The sequence below is a fragment of the Carassius auratus genome, unplaced genomic scaffold (genome assembly GCF_003368295.1).
Source record: "Carassius auratus strain Wakin unplaced genomic scaffold, ASM336829v1 scaf_tig00027603, whole genome shotgun sequence".
In the NCBI taxonomy this organism is placed as follows: Eukaryota; Metazoa; Chordata; class Actinopteri; order Cypriniformes; family Cyprinidae; genus Carassius; species Carassius auratus.
Window position 1 is genome coordinate 237,907 of NW_020525608.1, and position 17,633 is coordinate 255,539.

The 17,633-nt window shown below is 36.6% G+C and overlaps 1 protein-coding gene across 1 annotated transcript in view; it reads left to right on the forward strand.

Moving 5' to 3' along the window:
* LOC113079298 (guanine nucleotide-binding protein subunit alpha-11-like) overlaps positions 1–16,754 on the forward strand; it is a 41,066-nt gene extending 24,312 nt beyond the window's left edge. The window contains exons 3-7 of the mRNA XM_026251544.1: positions 3,077–3,231; positions 5,235–5,363; positions 10,848–10,977; positions 11,395–11,548; positions 12,065–16,754. Coding sequence (XP_026107329.1) covers positions 3,077–3,231; positions 5,235–5,363; positions 10,848–10,977; positions 11,395–11,548; positions 12,065–12,255 — 759 coding nt within the window. The 3' untranslated portion in view covers positions 12,256–16,754. The remainder of the gene's footprint in view (positions 1–3,076; positions 3,232–5,234; positions 5,364–10,847; positions 10,978–11,394; positions 11,549–12,064) is intronic.
* The last annotated feature ends 879 nt before the right edge of the window (positions 16,755–17,633 follow it).

Here is a 17,633-nt window from a genome sequence, read left to right on the forward strand (position 1 = left end):
ACTGGGACCAAAAAAGTGGCCCTGGACTTTCTGGCCCACAGCAGCCCACCACATCATAACGCAAACGCTCCTGTTTTGATGTCATTTATTAATTTAATATTTAAGTAAACAGTTTTGGGATTTTAACCAATATGGCAACTGATCCTCCGTTAAAAAAAAAAAAAAAAAAAAAAAAAAGGAAAGCAGCTGTTCATTTAGCGACTCCTAGTGAGCGATACATGCTCATCAAGACACAAACATTATTCTAGAACTCACACTTTGCATTCAGTTATTAGATCCATACAAATCATGCATGAAATTGAAGTTTATAAACTCAAACGATAGCTTTATGTGCTTTACAGATGAACTTGAAGTCTTTATTCATTCGAGATATTCAATAACAGATAATCTTTGGCTCGGTAATACAAGTTCATGATCCGATTAGTGAACCGATGATTCTTTTGAGTCAATCTTTTGAAATAATAATTTATTTTGTTTAACGAAACCAGCGTGGAAACCAGTATTTCACAAACTGGATAGATTTGAGGTGCAGGGCTCGCAAAATCGCTAGCAAAATAATTGTCTCTGCAAGTATTCTCGTAAACACAGTCGGTTATGTTTTACGTGAACGTATACAGTGGCCTGCTGCTTAGAGAAATTCGCTGATAAATCTGTCTCTCTCTCTCTCTCTGTATTTTAGACAACGTGATAGGGGCATGTTTCAAGATACGCAATGGAGTAGACCAAACTAAACAGGGAGGGAGGGCAAGCCAACTTTGGTTGCAATACTCTTATCGCATATGTTGCACTTTGCTGACTCGGCATCCACTTATAAAGTGTAGCCACACTTTAGACCTTTTTGACATTGTAAAACGAAAACGTTTTGAGAAAAAACAGCTACACTTGTTTTGTGTGACTACGAGTATCTTCAAAAATCCTCCCCGTCAAGTCACGTGGTGGTCGACAGCCATTCACGGCGAATTTAGGTCCTTAACATGCACGTATGCTACAAGCTCACACAGACCCAGCCGCTTGGCAAAAAAAAAAAAAATCCCCGGCCGCTTGGCTTTTGGAACCGAAATTTGGCACCGAAAGAAAAATAATTTTTCGATACTCATAGTATCGAAGTTTTTCGTTCGATACCATAAAGGCATCGAAGTTCGGTACCCAGCCCTAGTTATGTTTTATCAGCTGTTTGGACTCTCATTCTGACGCCACCCATTCACTGATCATTGATAAGCAAGTGTGTGTTATGCAAAATTTCTCCAAGTCTGCTCCATGAAAAAACAAACTCATCTACATCTTTAAAAAGATTTAGATTCAAATTATGTCTAGATTTTAGCTGATGTAACTGGTTGTCGTTGCTCACTATTAATAAGATGTCATGCATAATAGAAGCTCCATAATTATAGAAGGGCCAGAGCATGTTGAAAATAGGTGCACATCTGCACTGCTGTAGATTCTCAATATTCTTTATTGCTTTTACATTAAAGCTGCGGTAGGTAACTTTTGACACTCTAGCGGTTAATAAACAGAACTGCTTGCGTCTTGCGGAAGAACATTGTAGCCGGAACTACTACTCTCTGTTTATGTCTATGAAGAATCACAAAGGTACTGGGTTATACTGCTGCAACGGCGCGTCAACGTATTTTTGTAGTCCACGTAATCGATGACGTCGACGCGTCGTTGCAGCATGAAATGCGTGAAATGCGTCGACGCGTCACACAGTTTGTTTACATCTCGAGTAATGGCATACTGGGAATGGAGAAAGTTGCATTCTATCACAAAAACAGAGACCACTGTTATCAAAAGTATGGGAATACTTTAAACAGAGGACAAATAAAATGGCCCTTTGTTCCCTTTGCAAAACCGATATGGTGTACCACAGCAGCACAACTGCGATGCGCGAGCATCTCAGAGGAAAACATCTTGGCGCTCTCCGGTGTTACGGTTTAACTGGTTACCGTGTGATCTGGTGACCAACCTCCTGGTTCAGGTCTGATATTCTTGCACTTGCGGCATTCTGAAAAGTTGAGATGTTTTTAACTCGATGCGGTGCGGACGCGCCTGGAAAAAACAAGCACACGTTGCACCGCGTGCGCGTCGCTTCCATTATGAGCGCGCTTATCGCACGCCTACATTGGAAATAACGAACTCGAGCGCGCAAAAGACGCGATGTGTGAACTGTCCCCTGATCTATAATATAGAACGTGTTTTATATATATATATATATATATATATATATATATATATATATATATATATATATAATATACATACATAGATCAGTGGAATTGCCCCTTAAAAGACAGCGCGCCGCGAGACAACAGTCACAAACCACCTAGCCACCCCGAATCAGCTCCAGATCTCTGGAAACCATGCTAAACCATAGCAGAACCCTGACTACATTTTATGGTTTGTGATGCTAAAGAACATTTCATGACGTCTCAGACAACTGTAAATTTATGGCTACTGTGGTTTAATTATAAACGCTATCATAAGCTCATATTTACCATAGTAAAATAATTTTATTTGCCTCTTTATTATTTTATACTGTAAAAACTTCAAAAATGAATAAAGGTTGAAATATTATATTAGAAGTTGTACTCATATTTTTTTTGTAAAGTTATCGAAAGGATTCATTAGCTAAAAAAAAAAAGAACATTAGAATAATTATTTATTGTAATAAAAATAATCATTCGATTAGTCGACTAATCGAAAAAATAATCGTTAGTTGCAGCTCTACTGGGTTACTCCGCCGTGGTACCCCCGAAGCAATCTAAAATAGTCAGAATATAAACACTTATTATAGGTGCACTCTAGTGATTCAGGACAAGCCAAAAACACGGTTTGGAAATTGATTCATGGTGTACTCTCTTATTATATACATTTTCTACATTTTGAACACAAACAAAGTTCCGTAACTGCAAATGGCAATAGGAGCTTGATTTTTTTTTTTTTTTTTTTTTTTTTCACAGATTATCTGTCTCATATTCTACTGTCAGGACATAATGACAGGTTTAACAAATGTAAAAAATATATTTTTACAAAAGTTACCTACTGCAGCTTTAACCTGTTCATTTGCTCTGCGATGCAGGCAAACGCCATGCTGGTGAAGGAGGTGGACATTGAGAAAGTGTCGTCATTCGACCAGCCCTACATTAGTGCCATTAAGATGCTGTGGACAGATCCAGGCATTCAAGAGGCCTACGACAGACGCCGAGAGTACCAGCTGTCAGACTCCACAAAATAGTGAGTATATCTGTCATCATCTTTGTATTGAGTATAGTGTGATTATTTATAAATAACAATTATATATGCACACTGTTGTGTATCCTCACAATCTACATGACTCTAAAACGACCCTGTTAACTTTCCAAAAATGTGTTCCTGGTGATATTGTGAATGATTAAATGGTGCATGGTTTTTTCATTGTAAAATATTCATACATCTGGAATTTTGTCATTGTTTGCTTATCCTCATCCCATTCCAAACCCGTGTGACTATATTTTTTACTTGGAACACTACAGGGGATTTTTTCCCCCCCATGTAATTACAGTGAATTAGAACTGAGGCTTTCCGGCTTGCAGAAGTTTGATTTGACTCACGTGGTCTAGACTGAAATGTGAGACTTTAATAACTGATTCTTTAAAAAAAAAAAAAAAACTTTCAAAAGGTTCGTTTGAATTCTGAATCCCACATTGCTATTTCTCATGACCTCTGAACGAGAACAACTTTCACTGAATAATTCACACAATGCTATCATGTGACAGATTTACAATATCGCACATATAGTCATATAGACTACTTTTATGATGCATTTTGTGTCCTGTATAGAGCTTGAAAATTCGCGCTCCTATTCTTTGTAAATGAAAAAACAATTCCTAAGAAATTCTCCTGAATATGAAATGATAGGTCGAGTAAACGACTTTGTTATTTTGGGATAAACTATTACTTTCATGCTAACTGATATCCAAGATGTTATTTTATCTGGAAAAGGGAGAAAATCAATATCTGTTCATCTTGTGCAACACATACAAATTAAATAATGTCTCAAAGACTGTGTTTTAGTGTTTCGTGGCTCTTTTTCTGAATGGGTTGGTGTCCATGTGTCTCTGGTGATCCAATTGAAGAGTTTGGCGGCAGTCAGTCTTGTCCTATTTCTTTTACTGGCCCGATAAAATATAGAGGCAGTGTGTATTTCACCACATTAATACACACAGATGTATGAAGCCTGGAGTCTGTTCAAGAATCATTGGCATCATGTGTATCACACCCCCTGCTGGTTTTCTGTGGTAAAACAGGTCACATCAGTGCAGTAGGAATATCTGGGTGACAAATACATTTTAGAGATTTTACACACATTAGAGATCATAATCATTTAACAACTTGACTCTTTATTTATATAAATGTATAGTTAATCTGCCGTGACAGAATACAGAATTTGACTGAATATCTTGCTTCAAAATGCAAATGTATTGAAATGAATCAGTGAATTTTCATGAACCATTTTCAATCAAATCAATCAGACTTTTCCAGCACTACATATGAGAAGATGGGATGTTCTACAAAAAGATATTTTCTGTAAATAAATATTCTCTTGAATATATTGTAGTTTAATTGGTTAAAAAAACAAATATATTGTAGTTTCATTGGTAAAATGAAGATCAGGGGTGTATATGGCCACAATATCTTTTAAAGTATTAATTTTGTAATATATATTATTTTATTTGTGTGTATGCAAGAAAGTAAAAATAATAAAGACTAACAATAATTTCTTTATTCTTTTATCTTTTTTTTCTAGGGATATTTTAAATTTTCCAGGGTTTAATTGCATGATAATAATGTCACAATGCTATAAAATCTTAATCATTGTAAAAACACCTTAATATTCTTTATGCAGAATATAATTTCTAGAAATTATAATATAATGTTTATAGTATTTATAGTTTAGAAAAACTATAATGTTTTTCAGAAACATTAGACCGTATGCATTGTACATTCTGAATGCAAGATAAGTCTACCATAGTTCGACCAGACACACAAAACATTTGTCTTCCCTATTTAGCCATTGTCTTTTTTTTTTTTTAGATTGTCTCACAAGACAGCATAATGAGTATCCTCTGAGATCTGCTGACAGGGGACGACGTCTGACTCTCGAGGGTTCTGCTGGAAACATCCTTTACTGAACCACCCGCTTGTGATATAAAGGGGTTAATGATGTTTTTTATCTCTGTCTCCTTGTCTTTCTGTAGCTATCTAACTGATCTGGATCGTATCGCCGAGTCCTCCTACCTTCCCACCCAGCAGGATGTTCTGAGGGTTCGAATCCCGACCACAGGGATTATTGAATACCCGTTCGACCTTCAAAGCATCATTTTCAGGTAGAGGACACAGAACAATTATTCGTCAGCTTTCGTTTGAAATTGAGGAACTTAGCACTGAATGTAGGTTAGCATTGAAAATACATCCATGGAGGAGAGTTATTAATATTTTCTGAGTCGAGCTGAAGATGACTTTCTAGTGTGTGACCTACAAAGATACAGCCCACTTCACACCCCACATCAGTCAAAGTTGTCTATACTGCACTTCTGCTGAATTTTTTTTTTTCTTCATTTGTCTTTGAGCCATCAAATTTTCTTTTAAAAGAGGAGCACTGTCATGAGCGGAAGCACACATTTAAATGGATATTATGTACACCAATGTTCAAAAAGTTTGGGGTTGTTAAAGCATTTTAATGCTTTTGAAAGAAATACAGTGTAGGTCTGTCAAAATGACTGAAAAACTAAAAACAAGCCTTTTGGCTTCTCTCCTGAGGACACAAGAGGGCGCATCGTGCAAAATATTATGTACGTTTCTTCAAAGCATAATAAAAAAAAGTTTTCAAATTCTTTGGGGGAAAAAAAGTACGTAATGTTTAAAATAATGCTTATAAACCATATGTTATTAATAAAGTTGCTGAAATAATTAGAAAGAAAAACTGCACCATGCATGTAGTTGGTATAGTTTAATACAAAAGACCGAAAACCAATCAAAAACAGTAGGCTACTTTCTTCATTGAAAACATGGAGTGGGGAAAAACCGTGAATTTTGTTGAGACTTTGAAGTTTAACTTGCAGTAATTTTACATGGCTTTCTAAACATGCAAGATGCGAGTGCAACGCTGATAGATGTCCTTCTACAAAATGTGATAAATATGCATTCTGTGTGAACGGTTTGGTTTCATTTTTGACGTAAACATCATCATCTTCACACTGATGCTCTCGTTTTCGACAATATATTAAATGAACAAAGTAGCAGTGCCACAACTAGGGAATAATATATTATATTTATTTATTTTATTTTTTTTACTGCCCTCATGCAGTTTCCCAAAGACTTGCACTCAATGTGTGGCAGCACTTCCCCTGGGGGAAATGGGTACGTGGCTACACATTTAAAACATGATTATGGAGAGACGCTGATGAGATTTACATAGTTTTTTTTTTTTTTTTTGAGCGTGTTATGAAAACACACAAGATTATTTCTGCCCTCTCTGCCATATTGACTATATAAATGATTACCATCAGCTCTGTGTTTGTTAATCTGTGTAAAACTGTCTTAAACCTAGGGCTGGGTTTCGATTCAATTTTTTTAATATAATTGTTTTTATTACATTCAGTGAATATAGTTTTTATACAGATTAGGGCTGGGTATCGATTCAGATGTTCCAGATCGTTTCGATTTCGATTCACAAGCTCTCAAATCGATTCGATTTTTAGATTCTCGATTTTCTATACTCAATTCTTACGAAACCTAAAATGCTTCCATACCTCTGACTTTTTATTTGAAGGTGGCATCAACGTCGACAAAGCACCTGAAACCCTTTAAGCCAGTGTTTCTCAACCGTTTTTTTCCACCGGGCCGCATTATGGTCCAAGTACAAGTCTCGTGCGTCGCACGCATATAATTTACACATTACGTCACCAATACAAACCAACCTGATTTATAATATTATAGCCTAAATATTATGAAATCTATTGGATTCAATTCATTGAAATAAATAATTCTACTCCCCATAAATAAAACACCTGATTCTGTCGGGAGCTGAACAATTTTGTGAAATTCGACTCGATGTAGTAACAGCCCAATGAAGTTATGATTACAAAACCTGTGTCTTACTTTCCTCATGAGCAATCCGGACGCAGACACGGGCAGCACTAGCGCGGACTTCCATTTATACTTCTGAAAGCGTACACTGATGGTCCGCTCTGCAACAAACATGTGAACAAACAATTGCCCAGAATCATTGCACATCACTGTCTTTATATTCTTTATTGATGGATTGCACAGGTTCGATTGGCAATGGGCTTCTTCACACTGCCTGAACATGTGCAATTGTGCTTTTGAAGACTACTGACCACGCGCACCTGTCCGCACTGTCGTCTACTCAGAGCCTCGGCACACACTCTCCGATGGCGATTTTTACGTCACGGCTAGCTAGCGGTCCATAGCGGACTTGCGACGCAGAAAGTATAAGAGGCTTTAAGATGCAGTCTGTAAAACGCGCACGGGAGCATGACTTGACAAGCGACATAGCAGAAAATGTGCGTTCACAAATGTAGCTTATGTTGATCCAAATATGGAAAGCACTTTTGAATTTAATAATGAGGTTCTCTCCAGAGATGTTTTGTCACATTTCTTTAATTTAGGATGATTGCTGCGTAGTATAAGGTGTTTCCATTTGCTTGAACTTCAAGTTAGTTGCGGGGCAAACCGAAAATCCTCCTTCACTGCTGATATTGCGACTATTCTTTTTTGTATGTGTTCAGTCGCCAGCATTCTCCACATTTATTTTTTTTCTGCCTTTTACCGAACTAACTGCTGTTGATGACTATTTGAATTGAATTGTCAAAGTGCGAGCTTGTATGTGTTCATAATGTTATGGAAGTCTGCTCATGTCTGAAAATAATTTATGAAAAACAAAATAATTTCACATAAAAACATTAGGCTTTAGCTTATATTTGTAGTAGCCTACATTTTTTTAAATTATGAAACAAAGTTTTTTTTGTGTGTATTCATCAAATGGTGGGCCGCATTTGAATTCTTGACGGGCAGCGGGTTGAGAACCACTGCTTTAAGCACTGAATGAATGAATGACAGGTTCGTTGGTAACATCGCACAAGGCACATAAGAGGGTGAGATTTGTAATTAGATTAAGGCTAATCTTATGTTCAATGTCTGCAGAAAGAAATATGGAAAAAAATCGATTCATGGCCTCTTAATCAAATGAAAAACCCTTATTTTTTGGCAAACAGTGCTGCACATTAGAGGTTTACGGTTAAAATTAAAAATAAAACAAATGTGATTATTCCTTTTAAAAATAAAGAATTATTCTTATTTATTAGTAGTAGTAGCATTGTCACATTGAGTCTTAAGACTGCTAAATATTAATCTTTTTTTTATTTTTTTTTATTATTATACAGTTTCTTCACATTTAAATAAACTTATTTTGACGATTTGCCGTGAGGACTTTGCAGCCCCTGTGTATGTGATATGACGGTAGTTTTGTCAAATTAAACAATATAATGCTAATGAAGTGACTCTCAAAGCAGGTGGAGATAAAAAATGTGTGTATTCATATCATCATAGTGAGACGACAGAGGCTGAAAACACCGCGAGCGTCGTCCGCGCTTGTGTAGACAAAACCATTCATTCATTCTATGCGGAAATTATGGCGCCTTTACGCCTGATGTCAAATGCTTCCACAGATTTTTAGTATTACTATAGAATTTTACCTGAACATTGCAAATCACGCTTTGTTCTTGTGAACCGTGTCTCCTAGGGCTCCATGATAAATCGCTTGAGATATTAAATGCGCATCTTGTAAGTAAAGCCGGTTCTGTAATCAGTGGTAAATCTCTACATGTGCTTGATTTCACATGGAGCAGCATTAACTACAGAGGGCCGTTGTTCACTGACAAGCTGCGATAAATATGATCGTGGTTTGGCACAGCTTGTCAGAAATTTACCGCTGATTACAGAACCGGCTTAACTGACAAGATGAGCATTAAATATTGCAGGCTTTCTGTTGTGATATAAGAGGGTGACATTTAGTGAAGAAGACTAATGAAAAGATTCACATTAATTAAATTTTCTTTTAAATGTTTGCATAAATATCGGAAAAGATTGATTTACGATATTGAATCGATGTCATAAAAAAAAAAAAACGATTAATTAAAAAATAGGTTTTTTTGCCCAGCCCTACTTAAACCCTCACGAATCTCACGTCTAGCTTCCTGGAAGAGTAAAAGTGAGCGTGCACGGCCTCTCTCGCTCTCTCTGTCTGTCCTCCTGCCAAAGTTCGCTAAGTGTGGAGTGAACGTGGAGACTTGTCCTACATTAAAGAGCGTGTGTATGTTCAGAAGTAGGTCACTTAGCCCCTGGCTGAAGGAAATGAGGACGCTTCTATCTGAAGGAGCTTTATTTTGGGCAGCCAATCCTAGAGGGCTTCATTTATCAAAGGCCCCTCTGTGAACTGCTGGCTCAGGACTGGAGCGCTGACTCCACTAGGGGGCAGTGTAGAGATCCTGAAATGAGTGCTGGATAAACAGCACATTTACCATGTTTCTGAAATCTAGGGCTGCGAGTATGTTCGGAAAAGAATGATAAAATACTACTTCTACTCTTAATTCAGTATGCATGTTGTGTTTAGTGTGCAAATATTTCCACAATATTTATCTTTATTGACTCATTATGTGTCAGATGTCTACATAAAAACATTTGCATAATACTTTCTGGTTCAAATAGCGATTAATATTGGTTCAAAATTAAATGCTTGCATAATGCATACTACATTGTATGCATATAACATCGTTTGAAATAATGTATATTGCCTACTGTTTTGTAAGTCACATGTAAAACGGAAAAAGTATGCTTTATGCAATGGTTGGTAAATAGAATTTATTTTTTTATTTTTTTGCGTCAAATTGCATTTCAAATGTATTATTCAGAATAGGATTCCTGGACTGGCTGGATTTAACATGTAATATATTAAGAGTTTATTTGCAAAAACCGTTAAACTCCACTTTTAAAAAAATGCCATGCACTCTTCTCCACATAAAGTGCGATCTAAACCCTAAACACGTTTTGTCAAAATAGCCAGTAGTGTCCACTTTCAAGGAATCGCGAGTTCACGTTTTACTGCCGAAGCTGAACAAGCGCCTTGTTTGTGAACAGAAGGTGATATGTCCATTTTAGCAAATCAACACACTTATAAATATATAAATGTATATGCATGTAAACATTTTCAAAATATATACTGTATGAGTGTGTATTTATATATGCATAATAAATATGCACACTATACATATATTATGTAAACAAAAACTTTTATTTTGTATATGATTCATTGCGATTAATCGTTTGACCGCACTGATAATAAATATATATATGATTTTATTTTAATAATACACAGAATGCATAAAATGGCCGATTTTCAGTTCCAAGTGCCTGAATTATATGCTGTGTGCATTTACCATATATTGCCTTTTTAAGATATGTAAAGTATACATTATGTAGTGGTAAACAAACAATACTATGTTGCTGTCACATGACCTCAGTATATTGTATTTCAATCCAAATAATTTTAATCCAAATATGCTTTAAAAGTTCTTAACTGGCACATAATAGTTTGTCAAATATGAGTTCAAGTGTTTGATATTGCTTCCATTGCATTCAGAACACTAGAAACTGTGAGGTCTTTGCATTATGGGACACAGTGCTTCATGCATACAGAAGATTTGCAAACTGTGCACAATATAAGCATGAATTATTAATGCATATAATGTCAGTAATTAATAATTCAAACACTTGCTCTCTTTGTCTTTCAGGATGGTTGATGTAGGAGGTCAGAGGTCAGAACGCAGGAAGTGGATCCACTGTTTTGAGAATGTGACATCCATCATGTTCCTGGTGGCTCTGAGCGAGTACGATCAGGTTCTGGTGGAATCGGACAACGAGGTGAGCGACTAATTTATTATAGATGTGTTTATCTTTACACTGCACTCTATCCTTACACTATTTCACATACTCTTCTATGCAAAGCATCTTTTGTTATATAGCACCATTCATACACAATGATAAAAGAAAGTGTTTTAAAGGGGATTTTAAGATAATCATAAATACATAAGCAATAGAAAAATTGAAAAAATTTGGAAATAAAAAATGGATAAAAAAAATTGTAGAATAGGTAGAGTTTAGTTGGAATAGTAAACCGCATATAGCTGCTGCATGTAGACCAACAATGTAAACATTTCTACATCTTTCATAAATGCTAGTTGTGGACTCAAAGCTCTAAAAGCTTTTATATTATTGGTTGGTGAGTTTCACTGTGCATTTTGACAAAAATGGCGATCCACTCTCTGTGTCTGTGTTCAGAATCGTATGGAGGAGAGCAAAGCTCTGTTCAGGACGATAATCACATATCCATGGTTCCAAAACTCTTCTGTCATCCTCTTCCTCAACAAGAAGGACCTGCTGGAGGAGAAGATCTCCTACTCCCACCTGGTCGACTATTTCCCAGAGTTCGATGGTATGTTGTTGTTTTTTTTTTTTGTTTTTGTGTTTTTTTTAACAGTGATTTTCTAAAATTGTGATTTTAGCTAGTCAAAGCTGTTCAGAAGGCTGGTTTTAGAGGGGTCTTGACTACTTTCCTAATTCCTTAGGAACAACCAGCTAAAACCAGCTTATTTTAGGCTGGTTTTAGCAGTTTGGGGTTTTTTTTTTCCAGCAGGATAGAATAATCATTATCAATCGTGATTATAATTTTAATCAAAATAATCGTGATTATCAGTTTAACCATTATCGTGCAGCCCTACCTTTGTGAGTAGAAAAGACTTCTTTCAGAATCTTAAAAATCTTACAAGCCCCATTTTAAACACAAGTATGTCTTAACTGAGAAATTTCTCATTGAATTTACAAATGACGTGATTCATGTTGGAGCTGGTTGGTTTGATTCGTGGGGAGCAAATTAAGGAAATATTAACTTTTTGGGGTTTTTTAAAGTCTTCTAAGCTTTTCTAAACTCCATTTACACATTGTTTTTTAGGGCCCCAAAGGGATGCCCAGGCTGCACGGGAGTTCATCCTAAAGATGTTTGTGGATCTGAACCCTGACAGCGACAAGATCATCTACTCGCATTTCACCTGCGCCACTGACACGGAGAACATCCGCTTCGTGTTCGCGGCGGTGAAAGACACCATCCTGCAGCTAAACCTGAAGGAATACAACCTGGTGTGAGAAGTGCAACGAGTCCGACACATGAATCAGCATAGAACAGGCACCCACAGAGCGTGTGCACACCTACGTCCACACACACACACATACACACACACATGCATCATGTACTATTTCAGAAACACAGATCTTTTGATTTCTCTTTCCCAGCTTCCAGAGTTTTTCTCTTTCTGTCCAGTGGAATTATTACGGACGTATCCTGCTCGTCATTTGTTTTTGATTTGTTTGCCAAAGTCTGTCCGCTCATCCCCGGCAGCTCTCGTCAAAGGCATCTTTCCCTTTTATCAAATTTGACCACCGATATAAAGTGGCTCGGATTTGACAAAGGGCGCGTTAGCCTCTGACTCACCACTCCAACGTTCACGTATTTCATGGAAATGTTGTATTGGCAGAGCTACTATGAGAATGACCTGTGATACGCTGGCCTGAAAAACTGGAAGTGACGATCCTTCCCCTTTCCATTAAAGGTCCTCACTCCAAACACGTCATCTGCTCCGAGCATTTCTCGGGAATTCTGCCTGGATGGATGGAAAAATCTGGTTTACACAGCCCTGCAAAAAGACAAAAATATTAATAAAAAAAAATCACAACATATTTACATACTTGTACATGGACACATGGACTAGTGCTGTGGTGCAGGAACTTCCGAAATGGATCCTTCTAGAATTCCGAGGATTCCAGCGGATTCTTAAATCCAGTGGGTTCCAGCGGGTTCCACTGATAGTGTGGAGAACCTTTCACTCGCAGAGATGATTTTCTCGACGAGCCTAGTCTTCAACTCGTATCGATGAATGTAAACTTCACGTGAGAGCATCGCAAATGCAAAAAAAGACGACAAAAAAAAAAGATAATGAACGCAAATAGTATAAGAATGCCTATATAAGCAAAACGATACAACGCACGCAAGGGAGTGATGAAACTAATTAAATCTGTGTATATTGCTGAGATGATCATTTTAAAAACTTTTTAATGATAAGTAACTATAGCTACTTCCACTGCTATCGAATATAGAGTGAATTGTAACAGCAGTCGAATTATAGATGGGTAAGAGACAACGTTAAGGATTTTTAAATGTGCGCAAAACAGGATTACACATTTACGAAAGGTATTGTTCTGCAGATTTCCACATTTAACATTGAAAATGATTGCATTGCTTCCTTCCCCCATGGTTGTTATGTTTTATCCTCCTTCCTGGTTTCGTTTTAATTTCGCAATCTAAAAAAAGTAGTTCCGGAGTGTGCGATTATCTTTTTCCGCTCATAAACAGATACTTTATTAATTCACAGTCAGGGTATCGTCGTCGTCTAGCGGCACTGATGCACACAATATATTATTTGTTTACGCAGTTTTTTTAACTGTCATAATGTAACTTCTTCGGTCGACAATTTCAAAAATTTTGCGGGGGAGGGTCGTGGGAGGATGGGGTCAGGGGGACAGGAAAGCATTTATGCGCTGAAGTGAATTGATTGTGTATATTTATATTTGTAAATACGTATACACATTATTGCTTATGTACAAAACGTCTGTGGTACACTATCTTTGGCAAAAAAGAAAAAAAATCACTTAATCGCAATTGTGTACGGTTCTGTTGGTTTTCTTATGAATTACAATATTATTGAGACTGTGATTCTTTGTTTTAATTTTTGATTTTAGATTTTTTTGGTCACTATGAATACGTCAAATGATATACACATAGCTGTTCCTTATGGTAACGTGTGGAGGACGGAGGTTATGAGTAATAGACTAATAGCAGATTTTGGAAAGCATTTGGAAACTTCGGAGACGAATGGGGAAACAGCCTCCTCCACTGTGTGAATGTTATATAACATAAAAATATGATTTTTAAGCAAAATAAAAAGTAAGATACAGAACATTTTATTTATATAATTTATAGACCAGATCTGAAGTTGTTGATAATTTGAATGCTATTGTTTCCGCTTTCCTATTTGAAGCACTCCCATGTTATGAGACAGAAATAGGAGACTAGTGTCTGTACTGCTGTATAAACCTCCGTTATGGATACAATTATCAGCCTTTTTTCTTCTTCTTCCCCCAAACACACAATGTATTGTACTATGAATATTTTCCCTAACCACACTTTTCACTTTCCTACAGATTTTTTTTTTTTTAATTGTTACATTTCCAAATTATGTTTAGGTGACGTGCTTAAAAACAAACATAGGACGTGTAAGATATGAAAATAGACAGCTTTTTGTGTGATTGAAGATCTATTTGGTCGACGCTTGCAAGTAGTGAATTTTTCTTTCGATTCTGATTTCATTTCGATTTCTTTATAAATTCACAGCTTGTTTCCTTCATTGTGTATGTGATGCACAGATAGAAAAAAAGTGTTCTACAGTTCTTTTACAGTAGATATTTTATAAAGGTGACGTTTCATTCATTTTCATCAAGGGCTACGACAAACACGCCACATGAAAACCAGAAATGATTGGACAGTTTAGAGTGTGATTCAATACTGCGAGAAGCCAATCACCAAACACTCATTCATTATTTTATCACTTTTGCTGCCATGCATCTTGGTTGATCACTTGCCACGGTCTAGAGAAACAAACTCCCAAACGCTTTCTTGATGGAAATAAAACCTGACGTGTTATTTGTAAACTGAACCCGTGTAAGTCCGTGTTTAAGTGGGGTTGTAAATCCTACAGTGTTTCTTCGCTGTTCGTAGTGAGTTAGATTTGAAGAAACCGATGAATCGAAGCAAACTGAAACACCATTATTTTGATGTACGTCTTACTCTAAAGTGTTCAAATGGATGTTAGTTTACTGCGACTTTCGAGTTGAGGTATGCTCACTATGAGAACGTGTTGCTTTGTTTTATCAAGACAAGACACAGGGGGCGTTATTCGGCACAGCTTGATTCTTCTTAATGCACTTTTTGTTTTTTCCGTGCCACAAGGCGAATGCTGCGAGCTGCAGGCCGACAATTGAAGCTACACATATCTATAAACGTGCCAGTCCCAGAAATCTCGTATTCGACGTTCCCTCAAAAACCTCTACCTCTGTGAGCCGTGAGATGTTTTTCGGGCATTTTAGGATCGGTAGTCAAGTGACAAGCACACTTTTCAGTCCGTAGGGTACAGTCAGTGAGGTTTGGAGGCCAAACTTTGTTCATTTACTAGATCTTGCCAATAACCCGCGTGTAAACACGGCAAAAACAACACCTTTCTCAGGCCAGAACAATCTTCCTAACAGGTCCGCCAAGTGGTACATGGAAAATAGTATCTGTCCCACGGCTTTTGTTTAATTTCTGTAGCAGACAAGTGAGTAGACATATCAGTCTTGAAGGATTTGGCTGTTCTGGGTAACAGTTTAGATATAACTTAGGCTAGAAAATCCATGTACAAAATGCATAAATGCTTGAGCAAAGCATTGGAAACGTGTCTTGTTGATTATCCTCCGTACTCAAGAGGGCGCCAGAGTTCCCTTCAAGTGTCTGTGCCAATATACCAAAAGTTATTATTCCTGAAAAAAGAAAGATTGGCTGTGGATGTTGGTTTTGTGGCCGACAATTGCACTGTATTCACTTTTGACTTAATCAGCTCAAAGAAAAAAAAAATGAATGCATTCCTATCTTTCTGTAGTGTGCATAACATAAGGTCGCTTGCCTCTTGAGTTCTCATGATGGTTGTGATTCAGTTCAATGACTCTTTGCATTTGAGTGCTTGTAAAACTCACTTAGTGAAATGCAATGAACACACAAGCGTATTGACATGTAGTCAGATTTGCTGGCCCATTGTAGACAACAGAGAGAGACGATTGGTATTTCCATGAAAGGATGTTTACTGGTATGGCTAGGTGAATCTGTGTGGTGGACAGTCGAATGGTTGACGTCCTGACCCAATGAAAGAGTCATTAAAATGTGATATCTGCTTTTCACCCCCTGTTCTTTCTCTGTAATGCATTGCATGAAAGCTGTTTTTTCCAGGACCACTTGATCATGTACATTTTATTTGGGTTTTCGCACTCATACTTTTTCTGCTTCTTTGTACCATTTTAATTTGTAATTATACCAAATGTAAATGTTGTATAATATTGTGCGTGCCAATCCCCTTCTCTGAGACTGACTCGTAACAAGTGCCAATTGTGGTCCACATGCAGACTGTGAAATTAGACACAGTCCCCTTTTAAAAATGAGTAAAACACTAAAGAAGAGATTTACTTTGTGTTTAAGTTAGAAGATAAACTGCTGTTTTTCTTTTTGTGATTTATTAAAGCATGTGTTCTTTGTCCATGTGGGAGTTGTGGGTTCAGACAAACATCGAAATCCTCAAGACGAGAAACACAGTGGAAATCTTTTTTTTTTTTTTTACAACATTCTCGCCATTATTTTATTGTTTTTATTTGTATTTGTTTCATTTCAACCACTGTTGCCTGAACCTCATTCAAACATGGAAATGATTTTCATAACCGCCTTCTAAAAAAAACTACAATTATAAAGTATCTGTTTTAAATTTAAATAAATTTGTTCCTATACTTGCTGATGGTCTTGTAATTTGTTTTCTTTGCAGTGCCTGGAATGCTGGTGTTAAAAACCTGCTTTTAAAAAGAGGTTTCAAAAGAGTCATTTAGTTTTATTTGCATTATATTTTCAGCACATAAAGTCTCTCATGCCCTTTATTTAACATTTTTTTTGCCAAATATGGTTTAGTTTTTTTTTTTTTTTTTGTCCAAAATGGAGCAAAGAGAAATAGCATAGAGAAAAATATCTAATATTTATTATATTAATCCAAGGATGATAATCCAATGATGTCATCTTCAACATACACCTGTAATATCTCCTCTATTAGAGGTATTAATAAATAATATGTTCAATACAGTGGAAATGCTCCCATGGGTGCAGTTGCTATTATTGCAGGTTGGAGTCGCTGTACACTTGGCAGGAACAAAAGCAAGGCATTTCCAACACCTTCCACTTCCGGCTACTGTCATTTCATCCATTTGACATCTTAAAATGGGCCTCCTGAGCGCCACCTTAAATCCCCCCATACGAATTTACCGAAGTACGGATCCTACTACGATGAAGGATTTCTCATGAATATTAATGACGCAACGTGACATTCACCCGTTACTCCAATCGGATTGGCTGCAATTTAAACTGGATTTATGATAAAATAAAATAAAACTAGAAAAAAGTTTACTAATTGTAACAAACTTGTTGATTTTCCGATATAAACCTTCCTAAAACAAATAATAGCAGTTATAGTAATTGCATAATATTACCTACAAACACAGATACTGTAAAACACATTTATTTTAAAATCTTGTGTGTCAGAAATATACACAAATATATATTTGGGTCGCCAAAGAAGTGCAAAATAAAATAATGACACAAAAAATCTCTCACAAATAAAAAAACA